Source organism: Embiotoca jacksoni, unplaced genomic scaffold (assembly GCF_022577435.1).
Source record: "Embiotoca jacksoni isolate LCO1_2020_lvr unplaced genomic scaffold, fEmbJac1.0.p SCAF_20, whole genome shotgun sequence".
NCBI classification, from domain to species: domain Eukaryota; kingdom Metazoa; phylum Chordata; class Actinopteri; family Embiotocidae; genus Embiotoca; species Embiotoca jacksoni.
Window position 1 is genome coordinate 1,726,670 of NW_027185341.1, and position 22,996 is coordinate 1,749,665.

General features: G+C 39.2%; 1 protein-coding gene across 1 annotated transcript in view; it reads left to right on the forward strand.

The window, feature by feature from the left end:
* The window catches only part of LOC138201931 (rho-related GTP-binding protein RhoN-like), a 29,584-nt gene that overhangs the window by 588 nt on the left and 6,000 nt on the right, over positions 1-22,996 (forward strand). The window contains exons 2-3 of the mRNA XM_069155529.1: positions 1,104-1,191; positions 18,995-19,104. Of these exons, the coding sequence (XP_069011630.1) occupies positions 1,104-1,191; positions 18,995-19,104 (198 nt within the window). The remainder of the gene's footprint in view (positions 1-1,103; positions 1,192-18,994; positions 19,105-22,996) is intronic.

Genomic DNA, 22,996 nt, shown 5'->3' on the forward strand with positions numbered 1-22,996 from the left:
GAGATCCTTTAGTGTCATTTAATTTAACTAAATCTTTGTTCGCCGATAATGTAAAAGGGATTAAATCAGTATCATGAAAAAAAAAATACTAAGATTAGCATTCAGTAGTTGCCAAAACAAATCCCACCTCGGTGCGCTTTTGCGCATCGCGCGCGTCTGTCGCTGTGCTGGAGCTCTCCGGTCTGTTCAAACTGGGACCTCAGTGGTCTGACCAGAAGAACGGCCGATGAGCAACACAGTGAATCACCGCTTGCCTGTCTCAACCGTGTTTCCACTGTGAGGAAAAAAAAAATAATGAAATGCGCAGTTATATTGAAAGAAAACAATGGACATAAAACAGTTCACACAAGAAAGAGCTTTTCTCTTGAAAATATCATTCCTGTTACTCTTCTTGATTTTAGTCATAAGAAATAACTGAAATCATCAGGAAAAATAAGGGAAAAATAAGGTACCAAGACGTTCAAACATGTAAAATCCAGTGAGCAGTGAACATTTTGCACAATAACAATTGAGATTTTAATTGCAGGTTTTGAGATAATTGTAGGTACATCTTATTTTTATTATATCTGTGATGCGGTTTTCCAAATGTGATGATGGCAGTACTTTTTTTAACACATTAGTAACAACAGGAAATGTAATTAACTGGCTCATATGGTCTTGAAAATAATAATATTTAAGAGAAAACACATGTGATGGGTTAAAATGTTCTCTTGATATAAAGAGTTTTTGTTTTTTTCCTTGGAACTTTTGAACTATTTGGGATAATGAACTCAAATCTTGTTGACCCAAATTTCTGAATTTGGAAATAGGTCACAGCTAAGAACTGGCTTCGTCTACTTTCCACACACACACACACACACACACACACACACACACACACACACACACACACACACACACACACACACACACACACACACACAATGTCCTGCCTGTTGACATTCATCATTACACTATCACTACACTATCCTTCACACCACAAGCCATTTGGATTAATTAGAAGTCTGACTGTTTCGTGTTATGAAAACCACAAAAATTTTTACAATGTGCATAACAGCCCTGAGAGCTTTGATCTAATTTCAGCCACACATGTCTCGTTTCAGAATTATGTTCCCACGGTGTTTGAGAATTACACGGCCAGCTTCGAGATCGAGAAACAGAGGATCGAGCTCAACATGTGGGACACTTCAGGTAAAAAAAAAAAGATGCACTTTCATCCCTTCTGATGCAAAACTATCACACGAGCAGATCAAAGGTGTGCCACCTCATCAAAGAAGTTACTGTAACAGGCGCTCCAGATTGGCAAACAGCTGACTCCGTGGAGTGTTCAACAACAAGCAGGCTGAGGGCCAAAAACATGAGCAACCAGAGTTTGTCAGGATAATCTGCTGGGAGTACTGATAGATATTGTTTCAAACTAATTTATATCAGTTTTAGATGTACACACGGCTCTGGCAGACACATAATTTGAGTGTTCATACAGTGTTTATGTAAATTCAGTCCCGTCATCACCTTTAGAGTTAATCTGACACTTGTCGTTGGTTTTCAACACAGGCTCAGGAGTTGTATCATCCCTGAGAGCATAAACATCTTGTCATTCAACATTTGGCCTGCTCTGAGTAACTGCCACAACATGATCAGCACACATAAATGCTGAAATAAAAGTCCATGTGCATGATTTATGATCAGGATTTGGCATCTTGGGGGAACACATGCGGCTTGGCAGGAATATCAGTTTGTTCATTTAACTTAACAAATGTTGATGGTCCACTCGTAGCGCTGATAGCTCGAGGGAAGCGGTTCAAAACTGATATGCGTGCCGTAAAGTAGATTTTTAGACTCATAGCGTTTTGCAGATCAAAGTCATTTCATATTTTCGAGATTTGAGTCGGGAGAGACGAGAGCACTCAAGCAGTCAGACTCATTCAGTCTCCGAATGTGAGCTAACTTTCTCCCTTTGTCAGCCTTCAGGCCCCTTCACATCTCATTTCCACTTACATAACAACACCCAAAAACTTGTTCTCACACAAGCAGAGAGCAACTTTAATGCACGGCGTTCCATTAACCTCCACCCATGCACACAGACAGACCAGCTCAACAAGCAGGAGATTAAGAGCTGCAGCCGCTAAAGCTGGTGCTGCCTGTCAGTGTGCAACAGTGGGTGAGGCCACTCCGCCGTGTTTAAACAACCCTCTCTGAAAATTGCTGGCTAGTTCACACACACACACACACACACACACACACACACACACACACACACACACACACACACACACACACACACACACACACACACACACACACACACACACCTTGCTCTCATTGAGCTGCGAGGTGGATAATAATTACACCAGTGGGACAACCGTAATTTACTCCACCTCAATAAAAAAAAAAAGAATTATTTATTTTTTGTGTGAAGCATGTGCCATTCAGGATTTTATTGTGTCATATTATTTGGACTCTCAGTGGCACATGGTGAACAAAACGCTTCCAGGGGTGAATGGGCAACGAGGTGTGAGGCGAGAAAGAGCCTGCGTGTTCAGCAAAATTTTTCTAAAAAATGTCCCATAAATAAATTTAAGAAAAATCTATTTCTATCCGAGGGTTTCTGCTACTGTGAAGGAAGAAGCTGTATCACTTTTTTTTTTAATACGGAATATGTTGTGAGAGTTTATGCAAGGATATACACGAGCCAGAGGGATTTTTTTTTTTCTTCACAACTTGGCAACCCAAACGCTGAATTTATTAATGGTGTTTTATTGATTTATAAAGCAATAATAACTGATTTATTGGTGTTTATATAAGCCTCCACAATAACCTAGAAAGTATGCTAAAATGTACTGAAAGTTGTTGAAAAGGAAAGTAAAGAAAGGAACTTTGTGGCACCAGGGATTAAAGGAATAGTTAATCATTTTTGGGAAATATGCTTATTCAATGACTTGCCCAGAAGGAAATGAAAATATTGACTCTGCTCTCACTGATCAAATCTTTTAGCTTTTCTTCGCCCCCATATTGGTGATTGTTGCTGTTTCACCTTTGGACATATGCAGGCTACACGTTTCCCTCTGTTTCCAGGCTTTATGCTAAACTAACTAGCTGTTGGCTTCAGCTTCATATTTACTGTACGGAAATGTGAGTGGTATCACTCTTATTTTTGCATTCCTGTTAAAAAAATTCCAGCTGTTGAAGGATGTAGTTTTACGGTTGTTGATTAATGTCTGACCTGACCCGGCTCCCCCCCCCCCCCCCCCCCCCCCCCCCCCAGCTCTGCCTAAGTAATAGAAGAGTCGTGTGCGCCGCCTCACAGCATCCCCGCTAGCTATTCCCGGTTTGTCTCGGGAGACAAGTGCATTGGCACCTACATCAGTATCACCACAATTCCCTCCCGGTACCTGCCTCTCCTTACAAATGACTCAATCGGGGGGGAATTACAGTGACTTGGTGCGCTTACAAGCAAGCTTTTGTGTGTGCGCTGCTGTAACACTACCTGTAATACCTGTGTGTTTAACCTCTGCTCTTAGTCACATTTCTTATACAATCACGGTCACGTTCGACTGCACTTTTGAGTGTTTGTTGATGGGCATGTACGGGCATGCCTAAGAGACAGCCAAGGCCATGTTTGTAAGTGTTTAGTTTGTCTGTATGTGTGTGTGTGTGTGTGTGTGGCATAAAAGTGTGTGTGAGGCATACATAATCAAATGATCATTTTAATGGAGAGTTTTGGATTTATAATTCAAATAAAATAAACAACTGTGTTGAAAATTGCTTCAGAGTACCAAATTTCCCAAATGCAGACGATAAAAGAGGACAAAAACTGATCAAAGATTTGAAGCTGTGTGGACGGAGCTCCTGCGTGGATCACAGTGGATAAGATAAGGTTAGAATAAGGAGCAACCAGGCTGAGTTGTTGCAGCACCTCACACAGAGAGGAAAGAGTGTTATTCAAGGTGCCAGAACGAGCCTCCGAGCTGCCTGCTCGATGTGCAGAAACAAACAGTAGGTTTAATTAATCAGGCACTTGCTGTGTGACCAAACACTTACCCCCTGTCTCCTTCATTCTTCATCCTGCTATACACCATCACACGTGGCCTCTTCAGCCCCCTGCCTCCACCCGCTCCACCTAAACATGCTCCTTCCTCATAGGTTTTTCTTTCTTCTTGCCAAACTTAGTTCCTCCGTCAGTCTATCCTCTGCCAGCCTTCATTCTCCCCTCAATATTTCTGCCACCGTACCGTCTCTCCCGCTCTGTATTTAATCACGTGTCGCTGTAGGTGACATGGAATCGAGATTGAGATCAAAATGTTGGTCAAGCTCATTCTTGCCTCACCACAAAGTCTATTTAGAGACTTTTAGGATAATTTCACAGCCGTTATAGAATAGTATTATTGGATCTGACACAAGAAGGCAATGTCCTTGCTCTGACTGGCTTGGTGGTTTCTGAATCACAGAAAAACATAAAAGATGCAGGCTTTAATACTGAGACCTTCCCCAAATTTATCATCCTCTTTAGTTTATTTATCACGTGTAAGTTTAGTTAAATTCTCCTTTATAAGAAGCTTCTGCAGCGTTTTAATGGACGAAGGACCTTGTATCATTAAAAGACAATTGTTATATCAGATCACCCTAAAACAAAAAACTTAAAAACTAGTATAGAATTTCAAGCAATGCTGATTAGGATGACACAGCAGTAGTGCAGTAAGAAGTTGTTACTCCATCCATCCATCATCTATACCCACTGTTTAGAAGTTGTTACTCCATCCATCCATCCATCCATCCATCCATCCATCATCTATACCCACTGTTTAGAAGTTGTTACTCCTTAAATAAAAAAAAAATAAAAAAAATACAAGACCTTAAAATCTGATCCGAGCTGACCTCATTTGCCATAACACAGTTTATACGTCTCAATTCACCCTTCTCTGCAGTTTTCTCTTCCTCTCTTTAATTTCCTCCATTCTTTTTAGTATGCCCCCTGGCTGCCAGCCTCTCACCAGTCTCTCTCTCTTCCTCTGCTTCAGACAAGTCAAGGTCAGGAGTCCCACTATATTGGGGCAGCACCCTCTCAGCACTCTTGCACTTGATTAGCTTACCTTGCGTTTTCTTTGTGTCTCTCTCTATCCGTCTTAATGTCTCGGCTTCACTTCTCACTCAATCTTTTTCTCATTTCCTCTGAAAATCCCACAGTCCTGTCGTCACTACATCCTGGCAGTTCAGATAGCACATATGGCCCGCTGCAATCTGTCTGTATGTGCTGCGACAAAAAGAAAGGACTCAGTATGACTGCACCGTTGATTGATCTTTGTCTAATTGACCATCCTGCAACACAGCAACAAATGATCTTTATCCAGTATGTATGAAATAATTGACCATATGCCTCTGGTTCTGCGAGGTCCCCTATTGTTTTTTTGTTTCGTTTTTACCAGCAGCCCTTTTCTTGCATTAATTGCCCTGCGAGGTTGTGTGTTGGAGTCAAATCTGTTCTGACTTCTGCCCACAGGAATTCAATGTTCACAAGCATCTGTGCTGGTTAATTACCAACCAATTTTCCAACATAAGGCTTAAAAATATCATAAATTATAATAATGCATTGACTCCACAGGTGACCTTTACATTCTCAGTTAATCGTCTTGTCCTAATTATGAACATGCCTGAAAATCACTTTTTACCAATGACAAAATCATAACGTTATATGATTATAACTTGGTATTAATTCAGACTTTGTCCCTGTTCCCGTTCTAACTTCATAGTGCATATGTTAACCCTTGTGTTGTCCTTGGGTCAAAATGACCCGCAGCTGTGTTCAACCAAGTTCTATTTTATTTTCATATTTTTTGGGATCATTGGTGACAAGGAGGCTGTGAGGGTTTCTTTAAAGAATGATGACCAATGATCCCAAAAAATATAAAAAAAATATAGAAATAAAATAGAACTTGGTTGAACACAGCTGCGGGTCATTTTGACCCGAGGACAACACGAGGGTTAAGCATGAAAGTGTAGAAGTGGTGTAGCATGTTTTTTGTGCAAAGTACACAAAACAAAGGAGAAGCACATTTACAATGTGAGATAGAGAAGACGTGTGAGGTAAGGTGTCAAGATATGAGAACCTTTGGATTTAAAAGCAGCTATAATCAATATTTTTGTATTAGCAGTAGCTCACATGACTGCTCATATGTGAAAGGGGTTGCTCATATAGGGACAAAGCCACACTCTGCTGTTCCTCTTGGCTTTATGGAGCTTTATAGTGCCTTTAAGCTCATTGTTTTGGTTTTCTCAAGCACAACTTCACTGTTTTGGTCTCGTCAGCATCATTTAAGTCGCAACAGGTTGCTGTTTTCAGCAAAAAAAAAAGTCTAAAACCCACTGCACACAACTTTCTCAGCACCAAATGACAAACAGAAACAGTTTGCGACTGGATGGTGAACATAGTGGAGCACTAAACAGCTAAAGAGCCAGATGTTTTCTTCAGAAAATGATAGAGAGCAAAACACAGCCAAAAGAAAAGTGGATATTGGAAATGGGGCTCCAAATAAATGATAGTGTTACTCTAATGTTGGCCTGAAGTGTAAATAAGCAGCTGTTTGCCATTTAAGCTGGTTTTTGCTGCCTCCAAGTACAGCAAAAAAAAAAATAATCTGTAATTGCAAAGAAGTATTCTCGATTTGGCTGCTTTAAGCAACATAATTCACACTTTAATTGTCGTCATATAATGATAATTTAGAGTGTTTTGAAAACTTTTTTTGTTGCTTGCATATTTTACTGTTGCTGCAGAGAAATTACACATCGCTGAGCTCTGAGGTTATTTCTCCTTGTGGCAAACTGAAGACAAAAAGCAGATTCACACCTGCAGGGTGCTCCAGCCACAAAAACACAAGCCTCCGTACATGCAGGTTTTACAGGTGAGCATGTGAAAGTGTGAAGAATGCATCAATAAAACAACAGGCTCGACCTGCAGTGTCACACCTCGAAACACTGAGCGAGCGAAGGAATGCGTTGATGTTTGCTGCCTTGAACTCTGTCGTCCAGGCAGCTTCCAGTTCAGAGGAACTGCCATGCTTTCTTTAGTGCCAATAAGTACATGTCCCAACATGTTAAAACACACAGATGTTTGCTCACAAACACTTGCAATACACATGCTGTGCCCTTTCCAGACCTTGTTGAATCCTTCCATCCCAGGTCAGCCAAGTGGGAGGCAGAGATTGCCTTAACAATCCATCATTCATTCATGAGCAGCTTTTCTGACCCCAATTACATGTTGGCTCCTTGAAAGCTCTACCCAGATGTGCTCTGAGCAAGCATCTGTGTGCGTGAGTGGCACTGGCTCAATGTCAGGAAAGGAGCGGAGAAAATAGCGTGGTGTGTTCAAGTGTTTCAGAGGCTTTTTTGGAAAGAAGTGAAGATAGCGGGGAACTGGGTTTTTAGTCCCAAGTGCTGCCGTTTTTTTTTTCTTTCTGCCGAACATGTGAAGGGGTGTGTATGTTTGTGTGTGGGTAAGAGTATGAGTAAGTGCTCTAAGAGATTACACTAATGGCAAAACATATAAATAGAGGCAGTGAAGAGATGGGGGGAGTCAGAGTGGAGTGCTCAGGTTAAAGTGCTCAGAGTCATGTATGGGAGAAAGTATGCTGACAGAGGACTAAATGATTGTCAGAAGGTTTTCATGGTGCCAGCCTGCAGCTCCAGCTAACCCCGTCCGATTCTCTCCTGCTCATGCAGGCCATTAGAAGACCAAGGCTACATTGAAAATCAATGGCCTAGATGCGTTTCCACTCCCGTTCCTAGGGGACAGCGGGTCTGTCTCTCAAGCCACTGGTGCATGTGTAACTGAGCAGTCTAAGAGAGAGACACTAAGTCTGAATGAACAGGCAGACAGCAGCGCTGACTTTTCCATACGACTTTCTCGTCAACAAAAAACATGCTGCACGCAAACTTCCCATCATTCAGCAGTTTAGCTTCTTTTTTTTAACTTGTGGTTTTCAGTTTTTTGCAGAATTGGCAACATGACATTCACCACAAAACACAATGTACAGAAATAGTGTGACATTCCTCATGCACTATTTATACTGACACACATGTGGCGACCGACATATAGAATACATTCTATGTGTTTTACTGCAAATGTTCAGTAGAATTCTTTTACTTGTTGAGCCAGTCATGTAAAGTTTTTTTTTTCCTGTATTTTCCATTTTAACAATATTCTCAAATTTATTATGTATTATTTTAGATTAGAGATGCAGTGTTTGCTTTTGGTTTTACATTTTCAAGCGGTAACTCTTTTCTAGTTATTTTTGGTTCATGATTCAAGTGTATCATCATTTTGGAGGCTGTAGTGTGTTGTGCTGCTGAGCTGCACTGCAGTATACAAAGAGGTGTTAGCTTTTCCTCATTCATATAAGTGGTGTGGACTGTTTCAGAGAAACACCTCTCAGTAAAATACATTAGTTGTGTTGGCTTTGTCTAAGTGTACCTAACATCTAGCTTTTAGCTGATATGTTGCAAACAAATACTTTGTTTCACTAAAACAGGCCCTTTTAATGTAGCTGTACAAATTTGGAAAGATGCAAAAGAAAAGTATGTCAACATTAGGTTAATCCAAATATGTATACTGTAAAGACAGATCTAAACTTAGAAACAGGTTAAGTGTGCGTGGCAGCCTCCGGAAAATCCTGTCCTGACAATTGAAAGGAGGAAGCTCATGACAAAAGGCAGACAAAACAAAGTTGTTCCATTATATGACTGAAAAAAGTAATTTGATTTTGTTCACTTTGTTCAAACACTCAAACACACACAGAGGCCACTCAAGCGGTCCATGCATCAGACCCTCTCTGTCCCTTATCTATAATGCAAGATGAAGCTATGAACACTCAGTTCAACCCCCAACACCTCAGGCATTACTCTGGAGGTGGTGGATGGCGGAGCACTGTGAGATAATACTGTAATTACTGTACAAGCAGTAGTGTCTCCACATTTTGTCTCTCTAGATTTTAGTGCTATTAAGGACCGGACTGAAAATGGTTCATAACACTGGATCAGATGCTGGAAACACTGAACAGAAAATCTGAATAAATTGTAAATTAATCCGATATAAAACACAGTTGAAATGGTGTTATGTAATACAGTATAGTGGTTCTGAGATGTCTGAAGTACCTCCACAAGCCCATCAAACAATCCCACCATTCATGTCCAAAATCTGCTCATTTCCAGCGATTTTCAAAATTAAAAGTGTTAATTATACACAGATTGATACCATCACAATTAAAGTAGTGATCATGGTCCATATTACACCAAATATTTTTTTTTTGTATAAAGCTACAACAAGGAAAAGTAGCACATTTTCACATTTGAGAAACTTAAACTCAAGTCTCATTAATTCATGACTTAAACAATTAACTACAAAAATAGTTGCCTGTTAATTTTCTGCCAGTTGAGCTTTCATGTCCGATCAAATATTTGTAACATCTTGCAGGAACAAAATGTTATCTCAGTTTAATTTTTAGTAAGGACTGATGCAGAATCGGGGCTGCACAGAGAAACATAAAGCTGTGCTGAAGATGGCAACGGGGCGGGAGGTTTATTGTGAAGGGGAGATGCCCAGATGCTAGTCTGTTCTCTCTATCAATCATTTTAAGGACTCCTACTGGATTACTGCTGTTTTCAGGCAAAACTACACTCACTGGCAGCGCTCTCCCTCTGTGAGTTAAAAATATAGCACAATTTTCAGTGACATCCAGTCCGGCTGTACCTGCTACTCTAAATGAAAAACTTAAGTTGAGTGGCCTGTTTAAATTGAGACAGCGTAAACTTTAGTTTGATGGCGCACAACCTGAAGATTCCCAATAAAGACTGTCTTCATCAAAGGACACGGGCTTCATTGAAATGGTCTACGCATCAAATACTGCAGCATGTGTGTGGTATGGAAACTCAAAATGTGCTGTCACATTGTTGTCACAGCATCCCTCAGTCCTCCATGCTGCTTTTCAGGCCATTCAAGCAGAGACGTATGCATGACAAGCACAATGTGCTCCGGCTATATGAATTCCTGATTTATGTACGGATTATTCTCGACGATGGACAGTTTACGTGGTTTAATTTCACCATTCATTTTAGTTTGAGTTAAATCAGTCATGCATCACTTTTCATTATCGCATTGTAAAAATAGCATCATCATATTTGTCCTGTCATAATAAAACAGAATAAACCTGATAGTTCTTTAAAATGCACCATATTAAGAGGTTAAGGTGTTTAATATTAACTAATAAGATTACAGTATAAATCTTTTGTAACATCATACTGTCTTGAAAACACAACATTCATCTTTAAAAACAACCATCAGTGGAAGGAGTTAGTACAGTTGTCATGGAGATGGCTCGGTTGCCATCATCCCCGCCACTCGTACGTCCACCTGTTCTTGCATGACCAAAGTTCCTTCGAAAGATCATTAAATGACACTTCATGACAACAACCGAGCAAACATGAAAACCTACTGACAAACTGTTAATAAGTGGACCTTGAGTTGAGGTTTTTTTTTTTTCCTCAGTTAATTTTTATGCTTCAAAATGATCAAAAGTGGCTAAATGCTTTACTAATATGTAATTTGAGCAATTAAAGGGATATTTCAGAGGTCTAGTATTGCGTTTCTATAAAGTTGGATAAAAACAGTCAAGATCAAAGCAGAAGAGATTCCGATATTTTAGACTATTTGTCCAGCACGGAAACAACCACCAGATTGGTCAATTGTGGGTTAAAACAACCTGTATTTACATTTATTTTGACCTCTAGCGGTCACAGTAAATACGTCAAGAACAATGGATGTAAATAGGTGATGCAATATGAAGTGTGAGGACGTTACCCCACTGCTAGCTTGCTCAATTGTTAGCCTCTGGTGCTTCTCGACCCCGTCATATTGTCATTGCCTACTAGCAGCGTTCTCGCGACTTAAACACCTGGATGCCAAACAAACGGCACGCACAGCTTCCCATGTTGTAACCACAAGCTCACGAGTTCCATTTTAAGGCAGCAGAAATACGTAAGCCTACATAAAGCAACTTATGTAAAAAAAAAAACAGTTATTTTAGCAATTTTTTTTTTATCTTTACCTGAATTTAACCAAATAGTTTTGGTGCGTAAACCTAACCAAACTGCAAAGGTTTCCCAACATTAACCATGTGTTTATTACTGTTACCAATTTAATGACGTTCCAGTATGCATGTCGCTGGTATTGTCCAATGGTCAAATGACCTATTCTGTTGTTCAGGTGCGAGGACGTGTTGGTCCTATAGAGGGCGCCAGTGGTAGTTTGCATACCGTGTCTTTTTGGTATGAGGATGTGTTGGTTAGGTCTTGACACAATGATGGATCCTATTTTTCCTACTTGGCAACTGGTAGAGGTTCAATTGTCTGACTTCATTTGGCTAATTGTAGTGCAGGCTAGTACTAAATCTGTACTGACTTTGTGGTCCCCAAGTCCACCCTGAGATAACTTTGATGACATCACACAACTAGTTTTGGTTTTGTTCATTACTAAGGTGAAATATTGAGAATATCCTTACCTATCAAATAGACTAACGGTCCCGTTGTGCACAGGAAGGGTTAAATCATAAAATTAAAAGTAAGAAATTCATTCCTTGTGGCTCAATAGATGACTTGTTTTATTTATTTATTTGGCTGCAGTTTCCTACAAAACAGAGACAGAATAGCACACTGTCTGCTCTGCAGGGTGTCCCAAAGTGTTTATCAATGTGCGCTGAGTGATTAGCCACACATATTACTGTCTCATACCATCTGAACGTACAGACTGACTCCATATTGTCGGCACCTTTCACACAGCGCGAGTTTAGCAGTAATGCTTAATCTCCGTGGGTGACATTTTTTCATATGTTCAGGTGGTGGAAGAAAAATGTATTAATCAATAGAATTTCATCTTACATCTGCTTTCCCTCTGGACGTATTTCAGGAAGTTGGATGAAAACCCAAAACATCAGTATTTCTCCGGAAGGGCATGACTAGGACAAACGGGGTTTTAATATTAATGAACATTATTGTGCCGTGGTGGAAGTTGGCAGACAAAAGCGCCACAAGAGAGGATTAATAATGATTTTCTGTGCAAACATCTCAAGGTGTGTTTGTATTTCTTCTGAATCACGCAGCGTTATGAATACTGACAGATACGGCAAGTCTGATTGTCTCTTATCAGTCACTTTACAGCTCTGAGCTTGACTAAGCAAAGACATGTCTGAAAATACACCAGTGGATGTTCAATAATGAGTTTTACAAGAGCAGACAAAATGAGAAACAGAAGATATCTCTGGAGCGTGAAAAAAAAAATCACTAACAAGATTTACCAAATTTAACTTAGAATAGATAATATGCCTCCCTTCCTTTCATAATTAAGAAACCCGCCTGATAGGATTCATTACAGGTTGTTCCTTCTGCTTCATAAAAAGATTATGTTCATCTGAAGTGAACTTCTCTAAAATATACAGACAGCTGACGAATTAAACAAACAATAAAAGAAAAAAAAAAACTGAGAGGAGACACGTAACGCACAGCGCACAAGAAGTTTTAACCAAACTCCTCGAAGAATTTAGAAGTTAAACTGAAAGTGATCTCCAAGAAACAAAACAATGAGGGGAAATCTTTTTAGATATTTTTCTTTTCTTTCCGTCACCTGTTTGTTTTTAGATCGTTAGCTATGAGAGTTTTTTGGATTCAGGAAATGAAGTGAAATTTACTGTTCTGCTGATCTGTATCGTGACTACTTGTATTATGAGTCCATGATAGGTTCTTAACTGTGTCCACTTGGGGCTGAAAAATGATCTTATTTTGTATTGTTCCTTCTCTGTTTGACTCCCTGAAATATGTACAATTATAACTTTTTTACTTTTTAGTTTGAATATGTACACACACACACACACACACACACACACACACACACACACACACACACACACACACACACACACGTCCAGACAAATGCAGTGCAGACATCTGCTATATCACTGTAGAAATGCTCACTATGCAACCCCCATTCTGCAAACCAGCATTTGATCAGCACCATGGACAGCAGCGGCTGTTAGTGGTGCTGATCAAACCCTTGCCAAAATTTATTAACACCAATCAAACAGCCTGCCCTGGACTCAAACCACCACAACCTCATTTCTCCAGCTGTCAAACATCCGGACAGCGTACACTTACTGCTAACTTTTTGTCCATTTGCTCAAGAGCTTCTTGCTAAAATTTTGAAAAACTAAATTGACATCACAATGTCAAGTTATCACAAATGATCATTTTCCAGCAAGTGTTTATCCTTCCTAAGCTTTGAGAGTAAAGCAAACAAATTCAACAGAACTAAGGGATGGTTAGAAATAATATTCACTTTTAATAGAATATGCAGTTTTGTAATATTTCAATAAACACAACTAAAGATACATTAAATTGGTTTGACTCAAAACCATAAGTATCATTGATAAGGCGGAAGGTGGGACAGCCATCACGATCTAAAATCTTCAATAACACTGTTAAATAGTTTCTTTGAAGACTGTGGGAAATTGTCTCTGTGCGAGACTGCACACCCCAAAATTATGAGAAGAGCCCCTGACTGCTGTCAATATTTATGCGATTGGCACCAACATTACAGGATTTTAGGAAGGATGAACCTCTAAGCAGACACTGAATCTATGAGAGGATCAGTCATAGATGGACAGGGGATGGACAGTAAATGCCTACCAGTTACAGACAAGAGAAAAAAGGGAATCGGTGCTTTTTGTGTGCGTCAAATATCAAAAGAAAGAGTCACAGCATGGTGCTACTGTTTCCATGACGGCTGTGCGTCATCGTGCCAAACATCATACAGCACATTTCTGTGGCCCCTTTGAGAAGAACTTAAAAACACAGTACACCTGTGTATTGTTTGCATCTAAAAGTTTTGTATTTTTGGGATATTTTACTTTCAAACTACTCAGACAAACTCTATTTTGCTATCAATACAAGTAAACGTCGGACTGAAATCACACTCCTCGTGATTGGTGGAAACACTGAAGCAAATGAGCTTTAAATGACACTGATGTTGTCTTTTGAGAAAGCTAAATACACGCGGTACTGCTGTGGCGTCCTGTCTTTGATGAGTTTGATCAGAGGGTTTTAGACAGAGACAGATGGGCTGATCCTGCTACAACAGCAGGAATCTTCCCATGAGGGGCATCGTACTACAGGTCCTTGAGAGGGTCAAAAAAGCTCACAGATCAATACACATTAGCTGCTGCTGGAGCGCTGAACATGGATTAGTCGACATCACGGAACCTTGAGGCTTGCAGTCACGCTGTTTGTGTGTGTCAGCGTGAATTTGTTCTTTTGATGATGAGTCAAGTAAGCACCATTATCCAGGATTATGCTAATACAAGTTTTATGAGGTACAGTGAATCAGAATTAATTCATAAGCATGAATGATTTCCTTATTTTCGACAGTTGAAGTATGTTATTAAAAATGTGAAATAATTATTGTTATAAACTCAGACCCTTTTTTTCCAGGCTTTCTCTACTTAATGGCATTTAAATGAGCCTCACACTAACCTTCATCAAAATATTTGACATGCATTTTGGGAAAGTTGCTTTTTTTTTTTTTTTTTTTTTTTTGCTGAGAGTTAGATGTGAAGATCAATGTCACTCTCTCTTAATATGGAGCCAGAAGGCAATTAGATTATTTTAGCATAAAGACTGAAAGCAGGGGCACAAAGCTGGCCTGGCTTTCTCCGAAACCCCAAAATACACTTCTAAAGTTGAATAATCTACACATTAATGTTTGTTCAATTCATACATAAATAGCGATGTACAAATGACAAAAAAAGAATTCAGGAGATCGCTGCACAAGGATTGTTGGTTACTGTTTTACCTACATTACTGTTTTTGAACAGATTAAACCAACAAGATGTTCATTCACGTACAATTTAGGGAGCTCTTGGGGCACTGCAGGCATGTTTTTGAACTTAGCTCGCAGTTTCCCCCTTCTCTCAATGTTCATGCTGAGCTAGGCTAATAGCTCAGTGCACAAACTTTACAAAGATTTCAACCTTTTCACCGTCTTTCAGTATTTTCAACTCTCAGAGAGAAAATGTCCGGATACACATGTAACTAATACGAAACATCTGTACAACCTCCAGTATGCAGTCAGGATAGTTGACGACGGATCAAAAATCCTCGGACAGCTTAATCAAACTAGTCTTTTATTTAAAGGTTGTTTTTTTTGGCAAGTGTGTATTGAAGGAACAACTGAAGAAGGGAGGAGGGTTTACTTGAATCACAGAGGAGTTGCGATACTTGTTTATTCTGGCAGAAATAAAAAGAGGAACAAAAATCGTGATAAACAGGCTGCTTGTGGTATTTTCAGGGCAAGTTTAGTTGGAAGATGAAGAGCAGGTTGCCACACAGGTGCATACGATGACACTGGGAGATGCTGTTGATTGGACTGATCCCCAGTGAACTGGCTTTGATTTAATTTCCCCTTGATACCCTCGCTGCAGCGACAGTAGCGGGGTGTTATCAACACTCAACATAGTTCTTTCCCATTTATCAGTTTGGTTCCGTCAGCTAATACAACAGCCGTGGTATGTTTGTCCACAACTGTTGTGCGTCGTAACGTTTCTCACGAAGAATGAACTTATATTACTTCTGCTGGAAAAAAAATATAGAAGAGCTAAAAGTTTTGTGAAATGCCTTTTCAAAATTTGATTAAAGCATAATAGAGTTTCATTATGTTATTATTCTGCCGGTTTTTTTAAAATTCTTTTTTGCCGTGGGAAGCATTTCAGCAAAAGTAATTTAAGATTTTACTGGCAACAAAGACTGAAAATATACATTTAATGAAAAACCGTGTAATGCAGCCTTGTGGAGTTACATTTCCCCCCTCACTGAAGTTATTTTCCAGCCTTCCAAATACATTAAAAAAACAGGATTAACATTGTTCTTGACGATAAAAATCGAGTTATTCACGCGGTGGAATTTGGACCACTTTTTGAGCACTACAGAGCTTTTATGAATGGGTTATTGTTTGATTTGTTCTTGTGCCGGCCCACAGGGATGTCCATGCATCCTGCAAATAATTTCACACCATTCCACTAATCTACTACAAGTTGTTATGTGCCAAGAAATACAGCAACGTGCCAGCAAAGGCAGTAAAGAGGAGGACAGCTAGCTGGTGAAAATGAATGTGAACAATGCAGGTGTTAAAATGTTTTTTTTCAGATATTAGCTTTGTCACTGTTTTATGAAGAGGATACCGTGCATTCAGCATGTTTGACCTCGAGGATGCACACGATGTGTTCTGGAAACGTTGTTTACAAGAAAACTCAGAGGCACCTTCAAATTGTTGTTATTATAGCCCAACCATTTGCCTCTGCACAACTACTCCCCGCTTCAATTTTCTCTGTGATTATAGTCTAGAATCCCCGTTCACATGAAGGTTCGCTCAGTTTCTTTTAAGAGTGGACCAATCAGGGACCAGTGAGGGTGGCTAAGTGCAATGACATTGGTAATACGAGACGAATCAACCGCTTATACACAGACTAATATTACATAGTTTGAAAAAAAAAAATTCATTGATGAATGAGATACAAACCAAATGGGAGAGTTTACAGCTAAAAAAAGAAACGTGAGTTACATCCATCTAATCTTTAAAAAAAAATGTTATGCAATAAGTTAATTGACAGATGAAATAATGGTGTGTCTCTATCTGTCATAATTACTGGGATCATGTTTTCCTCCTTTTCTGTGATGAGTGAATAAAGTCTCAGTTTTCCATCCTTGATATTTATATATTCATTCACTTGGAGTAACAGTCTGATAAAATATTTAAATATGAAAACTGAAAACAAATACAAATACGTCCTCTGCGATTTTGCAAAAGTCGGGACGAGTTCTAATGATAGTACCTGAATAAAAGACATTACTCTGCATAGCTGTAGCCTATATAGACCTGGTGCACTTGCCAAAGTGCTTACAAAGCAGCTCTGCAAATGACTTCTTTTACAGCATCCCCATCCTACTGTCCGGACTGGGCCAGCAATATTTCATATACGAAATTTAAGTTTAAGTCTGGGATTTCTTGTTGTTTTCACACGACTCTGGCCCGAAACACCTCTAGTTACATTCAAAAAGAAATGTCCAAAACTGCAGAGGACAAAGGGGACAAAAACTTAACTCTACGGTTGATAAGTGGCTGTCTGATGCAGAGGTGGAGCTGAATTACAGCTGTCTGAGTCAGTTCACTGATGCCAGCGGCTGTGTGACGGAGTCTGAGGAGGTCTGTGAGTGGTTTATGGGGACCGTCAGATCCACTTCCACTCTCCCTTTCTTTCTTCGCCTCTTATTCATTTAACCATCCACATTTTCTGCACATGATAAGACTTAATCTACACCTACAAAATATTGAAACACAAAAGAGTTGGTGGATGTGTGTTATTTTTATAAGCCAGGAGCGGGAGTTAGTCAAAGAGCCAGGACAAAAAAATGTCTGTGGCCTTTAGTTTGACATTTTTGACCACAGCAGCACACATGTACAAACACATTTCGCTTTGGGGCCAAATTCTGACAACGCAACACAAATGAGGGTAAAAAGTATGTGCTTCTGGCATGTGTCTCACACACACACACACACACACACACACACACACACACACACACACACACACACACACACACAACACAGTACCTGTATGTTGGCCTCCAGGTGTGTCAGTGCTGTCTAATTAAAATTTGAAATGACTTATTTTTTTTATTTATTAGTGGTTATAATAACATTTTATTTCCTACTAAAATCTGAACATGAGACATGTTGGAAAAAAAATAAATCCTATTTACAGGCAGTAAATTACCTACTCTATATTTAACTTCCAAATCTTTTATACAAATAATCTACTTGAATTTGGAAACTGTTCATACAGTGGAATCATTCGTAAAGTTGTGCCAGAGAGCAGCGGTTACATTGGAGAGTATATACTCACAACAGATTGTATTTAAAAAAACACTAGTTCAAACAAAATTAGGTTGTTGAACCAGGATTTGTATTTTAAGGTTGCACCAACACAGACCGTATTTTAACCTCGGTAATGTGAAAGTTAGGATATATTTCTGAAATGTTCAAGGATCGGATGTGATTCAATCTGTCAAACGTGAGCGTAATTTAGTAAAACTCTGGTCAGAAGGGTGTGCTCACCTCCAGCCACCTCCTTCATAAACGAAATTAATGATTTGTCCACAGCTATGCACAACACAAATATCTAAGCTTGATAATATGGCTAACAAGCTAATGGTGCACAATTGATGTATAAAAGAGGTATAATAAAAATACTTTAACATTACCAAAAGCGAACTTAACAATTAACCCCTGCATTTTCTAATTCAAAGTTGGAGCTATTTAAAAAAAAAAACTTTCAAATGGTGTTTTTTCCATGTGTTAGGCAAAGAGTTGGATTCAGTCAGATTCTATAGGAATTTTCTGTCGAACACATTTTTGTTAAGTCGCCAAAGCTCTGTGCACGGTGACAAAAGCACCTAGTGTTGAAGACAATGAGGCAAACGGAGAGGGAATGTGGTCCTCTCTGGATAGGAATGTGTCCCCTTGCCCAGGTCACAATGCTCAATTCAGCCCAGGACCCCGACAAAAAAAACATGCCACTCTGAAATACCAGGTGACGCTTTGTGCGACTCATTCATTATATCACTGTCACATGTCTGTCTTTTGGGTTATTCAAGACGGTCAGACGCAGACCAGGGGTTGTGGACGAGGCCCCCCCATTTGTTTCGAAAGCAATGAATCACACCCACTCACAGTCAACTGCAGAGTGGGTTAGTTCATGGTAATTACATTTGATCATAGTTATTACTGCCAAATGTGCTCCATAATGACTCACTGTCATTAAAAAAAAAAAGTTAATGCTTCGTAACGAAATTACACATAAACCATGTGGAACTGTTGGTCATGTCTGTGTATATTTTTTACCCGCAGGATCAGCGTACTATGACAATGTGCGGCCGTTGGCGTATCCTGACTCAGATGCTGTGCTCATCTGCTTTGACATCAGCCGTCCGGAGACGCTGGACAGTGTGCTGAAAAAGGTCAGTGCCACATTAAGAAGTGTGAATGTGTCATCTTTATATATATATCTTTTTCTTTTTTTTTTTAACATAGATGTGACAGTTTTCAAGGGACACTCTGTCTTTTATCAGGACAGTGGAAAACAGCCTTAAAGGATCGACTGATATTTTCAGGTCTATTTTTGATACAATACTCACATTCAATGTGATTGTTTTGGAATCTATGGGTTGCTGTAGTCATTACTCCTCCGGCCATAAAGCAACTACCCGATAAGAAATGGAGGGAAAAATCTACGGTTCAAGCTTGTTACTGCAGATTACTGTTGCAGATTCAGGTGATAATTCTCATTCATTACTATGAGGAGCCCCCTTCACATTGTTGCCACGTGAATCATTGTTAATACAGAAATATGCCTTTCAGCCACTTTAAGGTCAGCTAAAGGCAATATGAGGCTTGAGTCTGAGTTAGCCAAATTAAGTCAGTATATTCATCCTGGTAGTTGTTTGTACAGGTTTGTTACAGGTTCTTTCTCCCAACAATACAACCACTGTGCCAGGACACACACCCACACTGTAGCTTAACAGTCTGGAAACACAAATAGGCAATTTTGTACTGTTTTGCTGGTCATCTCAGCTGTTCTCAACAGCTAAAGGCTCAAATCAGCTTTTGGTTAGACCTAAGAAGGTGTTTTTGCACAGAACAAGGTTGCGGATCTTGTAGTGCCATAAAGAAATTGTTATGATCAGTACAAACTATCAGAATGATTACAATAATGAATAACTGTCTCAACATAAATATGACATGTAAATAGCCAGTTAAGATAGACTTTAGTCCCTGAACTGTAATTTTCCAAAAAGAATGACAATCTTTCCAAGTGTTGGATAATTTTATCAGTTTACGAAACAAACTTTTTATTTTTCATCCTTTTGATATATTGTAGGTTTTCTGTACCAACAGACGTTTAAATGTTGAGCATCAAATGCGTTAGGGCGTTCGACCTCCTTTCAGTACGACACATTCTTGCAGTCTGTGCCATCACTCATTAATGACATCATCAATACAAGGCAAAACACGTATCTTTCATGGTGGGCAAATTCTCACATCTACAGGGGGTCCACTTGAGAACTAACTTGAACTTTCACCTTCTTAAATGACCTTAGTAATAGTGGTGAATATACTGATCTTACAATGCGTGCACAGGATGCCAAAGTGACGTGTTGAGGGTCACTATTCACCAAAGAGAACTTATCCTCCGGTGAGTTCTGAAGCATCTGTTTTAAGTGTTTACGTATCACAATGTGCAATTACGTCTGTTTCCCTTCACTTTGGTTTGCTTTTGACTTATTTTCAATCTGCACGCTCTCATTCTTAAATAACACCCTTGCACTACATAGCACTTTTTTTTCCTGCCATCTGACAGCCGAACCAATTTTTGTGCTCTCCAATTTTCGTTTTAGAGAGACTATTCTTTCACAGCATTTCTCAGCCACAAAAATGCCCCTTGACTGTTTATCACTTCCCCTTTTCCTTTTTGTATCCTTTGTTCAATTCAGCCCAATCTCTTTTCAATCCCAATCTCTTCATCAATCTCTCTATTTCCCATGTTAGGCTGTCTGTATATCGCTCTCCCCGAGCATTACCAACCCTAAAATGTTATCCCAGTCTCTCTGGCTATCACCTTCTTTTTAACACTCCAACCCTTCCTCTGCAGCTGTCAACATTTTTATCACTCTTTTTTTCTGCTATAACTCTCTGACTAGCGGCCTGCCAACATCTCTGCGTGTTCTTCCTTTCTATTCTCAGGCCTTCATGAAGTATCAGGTTATTTGTAAGTGAAATGCTAAAGCAAACAGCTCTGGGTCAATTTGTAATTGAACTTTTAAAAAATGTACAGAAATTTACATTCAGTGTTGTGTAAAATGTCACATACGTGGACTTCACATGATTTAAAAATAGGGTTGAGCTCAATACATTTCAATTTCAAAAGTCATTGACTGTTTATTAGATTGTCTACCATCCATTTACAATAAAATGATGTCATGTATTTAAGAATAATATCAGCACTATTGTGCACTGTATTTTTTACAAGGTTTTGTTTGTAAAAACACATTAGGAAAATTCATTTTACAATCAAATCCAAAATTTCATGGCTGTCTACTATATACGGTCAGTGCTTGTGATCATACAATATTATTACACCGACTGACTGACCAAAACTCTGGACACACTGGTTACTAGTTTTTTATTTGCTTGGGAGCCTTTTGGCACAACCAAATTCAATTAATCAAAAAACATTTCCTTTACATCTAAAAATGTTCCCAGATTTTCCCAGTGTACTGTAATATTACTGTATTATTACTATCTTTTAGATTATCTAATAAATAAATAATATAACTAACTTTTATCTCACTAACAAACAGGTATTAAAGCTATCTTAATGCCTCGACAATACTTAATTTAGTGGAAAATATTAGAATTTTGTCCTTCAAAGCATTACATTTCATAATATATATATACAGTATAGGACTCTGAAGCTGTTGTCTATGTGAGACTGCAGAACAAATGGTAATCTGAGCACAGTAACATGCACAAAAACGCAATGCTAACATGCACGTATGAAGTTTAACATGTTCACCAGCTATATTTAGTAGGTTAACGCTCACATTCGCTAGACAAAAAAAAAAAAAAAAAAAAAAATTCTTAAAGTATTGGACAATTTAAAATTTAGATTAGGACTAAGAATGACGACAATAGATGAAAATCAGGATTAGAAAGGCATTAGGATTCATCCTCTGGGGTATGAGTGCCAAATTTCATGGCATCCATCCAATGCTCGTTGAGATATATTACATTCTGGACCAAAGCCGGGGATTGACCAAGAGACTGAAATTGCCATCCCTGGAGCAATACTGCCAGCTTGGATAAACATGTGAGAATCAGATTTACAATCCATGTAATCTGTGTTATCATACAATGTCACGAATGGGCTATTAAGCCTTAAAATTCCATTAAACATTAGAAGAAATGACATCATCTTCAGTTTTAGCGACATCTCGACCTGAGTTGTTTTGATATTTATATTTTGAGTTTTTGAGAAATTGCAATTACCTGGTTCGCACACATTTATAATTGAAACTCTCACTTAAGGCTGTAAAAAAACAACAGCCTCTATTTTGTTCCTTTGATAAAAACAGACTCTCGGCACCAGTAGCACGCATTCTGCTCCTTTATGCTGCTTACCAACATTAACACAGACAATAAGCTGCTCTTCCCATGGGCCCTTTGTGACTCATCTAAATTGTTGCTGTTCACCAGTTGCACACAGTTTGGCAGAAAGGCCTATTGAAAGCCAAAAGCTCACTCTGCACAACAGCACGCTGGAACCCTAAACAGCAGCGATGCAGGCATGCAGGAGAAAAGATCTCTTTGTGAGGGAGAACAAATGGAGCAACAGTGCTCAAAGTGGTCGCCTCTGCCATGGTGCGAGGAGATAATGAAAGAAGTGAAAGAGAGCGATGGAGAGAAGGGGGAATGGGTTTAATAGCTTGAGTCATGTCTCTGGTCTGTAATGAGTATTGTCTGTCTCTGTCTTCATCCAGCAGTTGTGACCATGAGCATTGTGCTGGAACCAAACAGCTACAGTGTATCGTATTGGTATTTTTTTTTTTTTTTTTCCCCTCATTTATGTGGTTTGTTGAGGCCTGTTTTCAAGTTGCACGATTGTCATGTTGAGTGAACATTTAAAGGTGTAACGTACTGAAAGTCCTGGGATCAGGGCGTGAAAGGACCATACCCGAGTTTTACTTTAGGCTGTGTACATAGTAACAATAGCACATTGTCAGAAAAAAAGCTGGTCACTGTGCTTGTATGGATGTGTCACTGAAAGTTACAGGTGAAAGGATTAAATAAAAA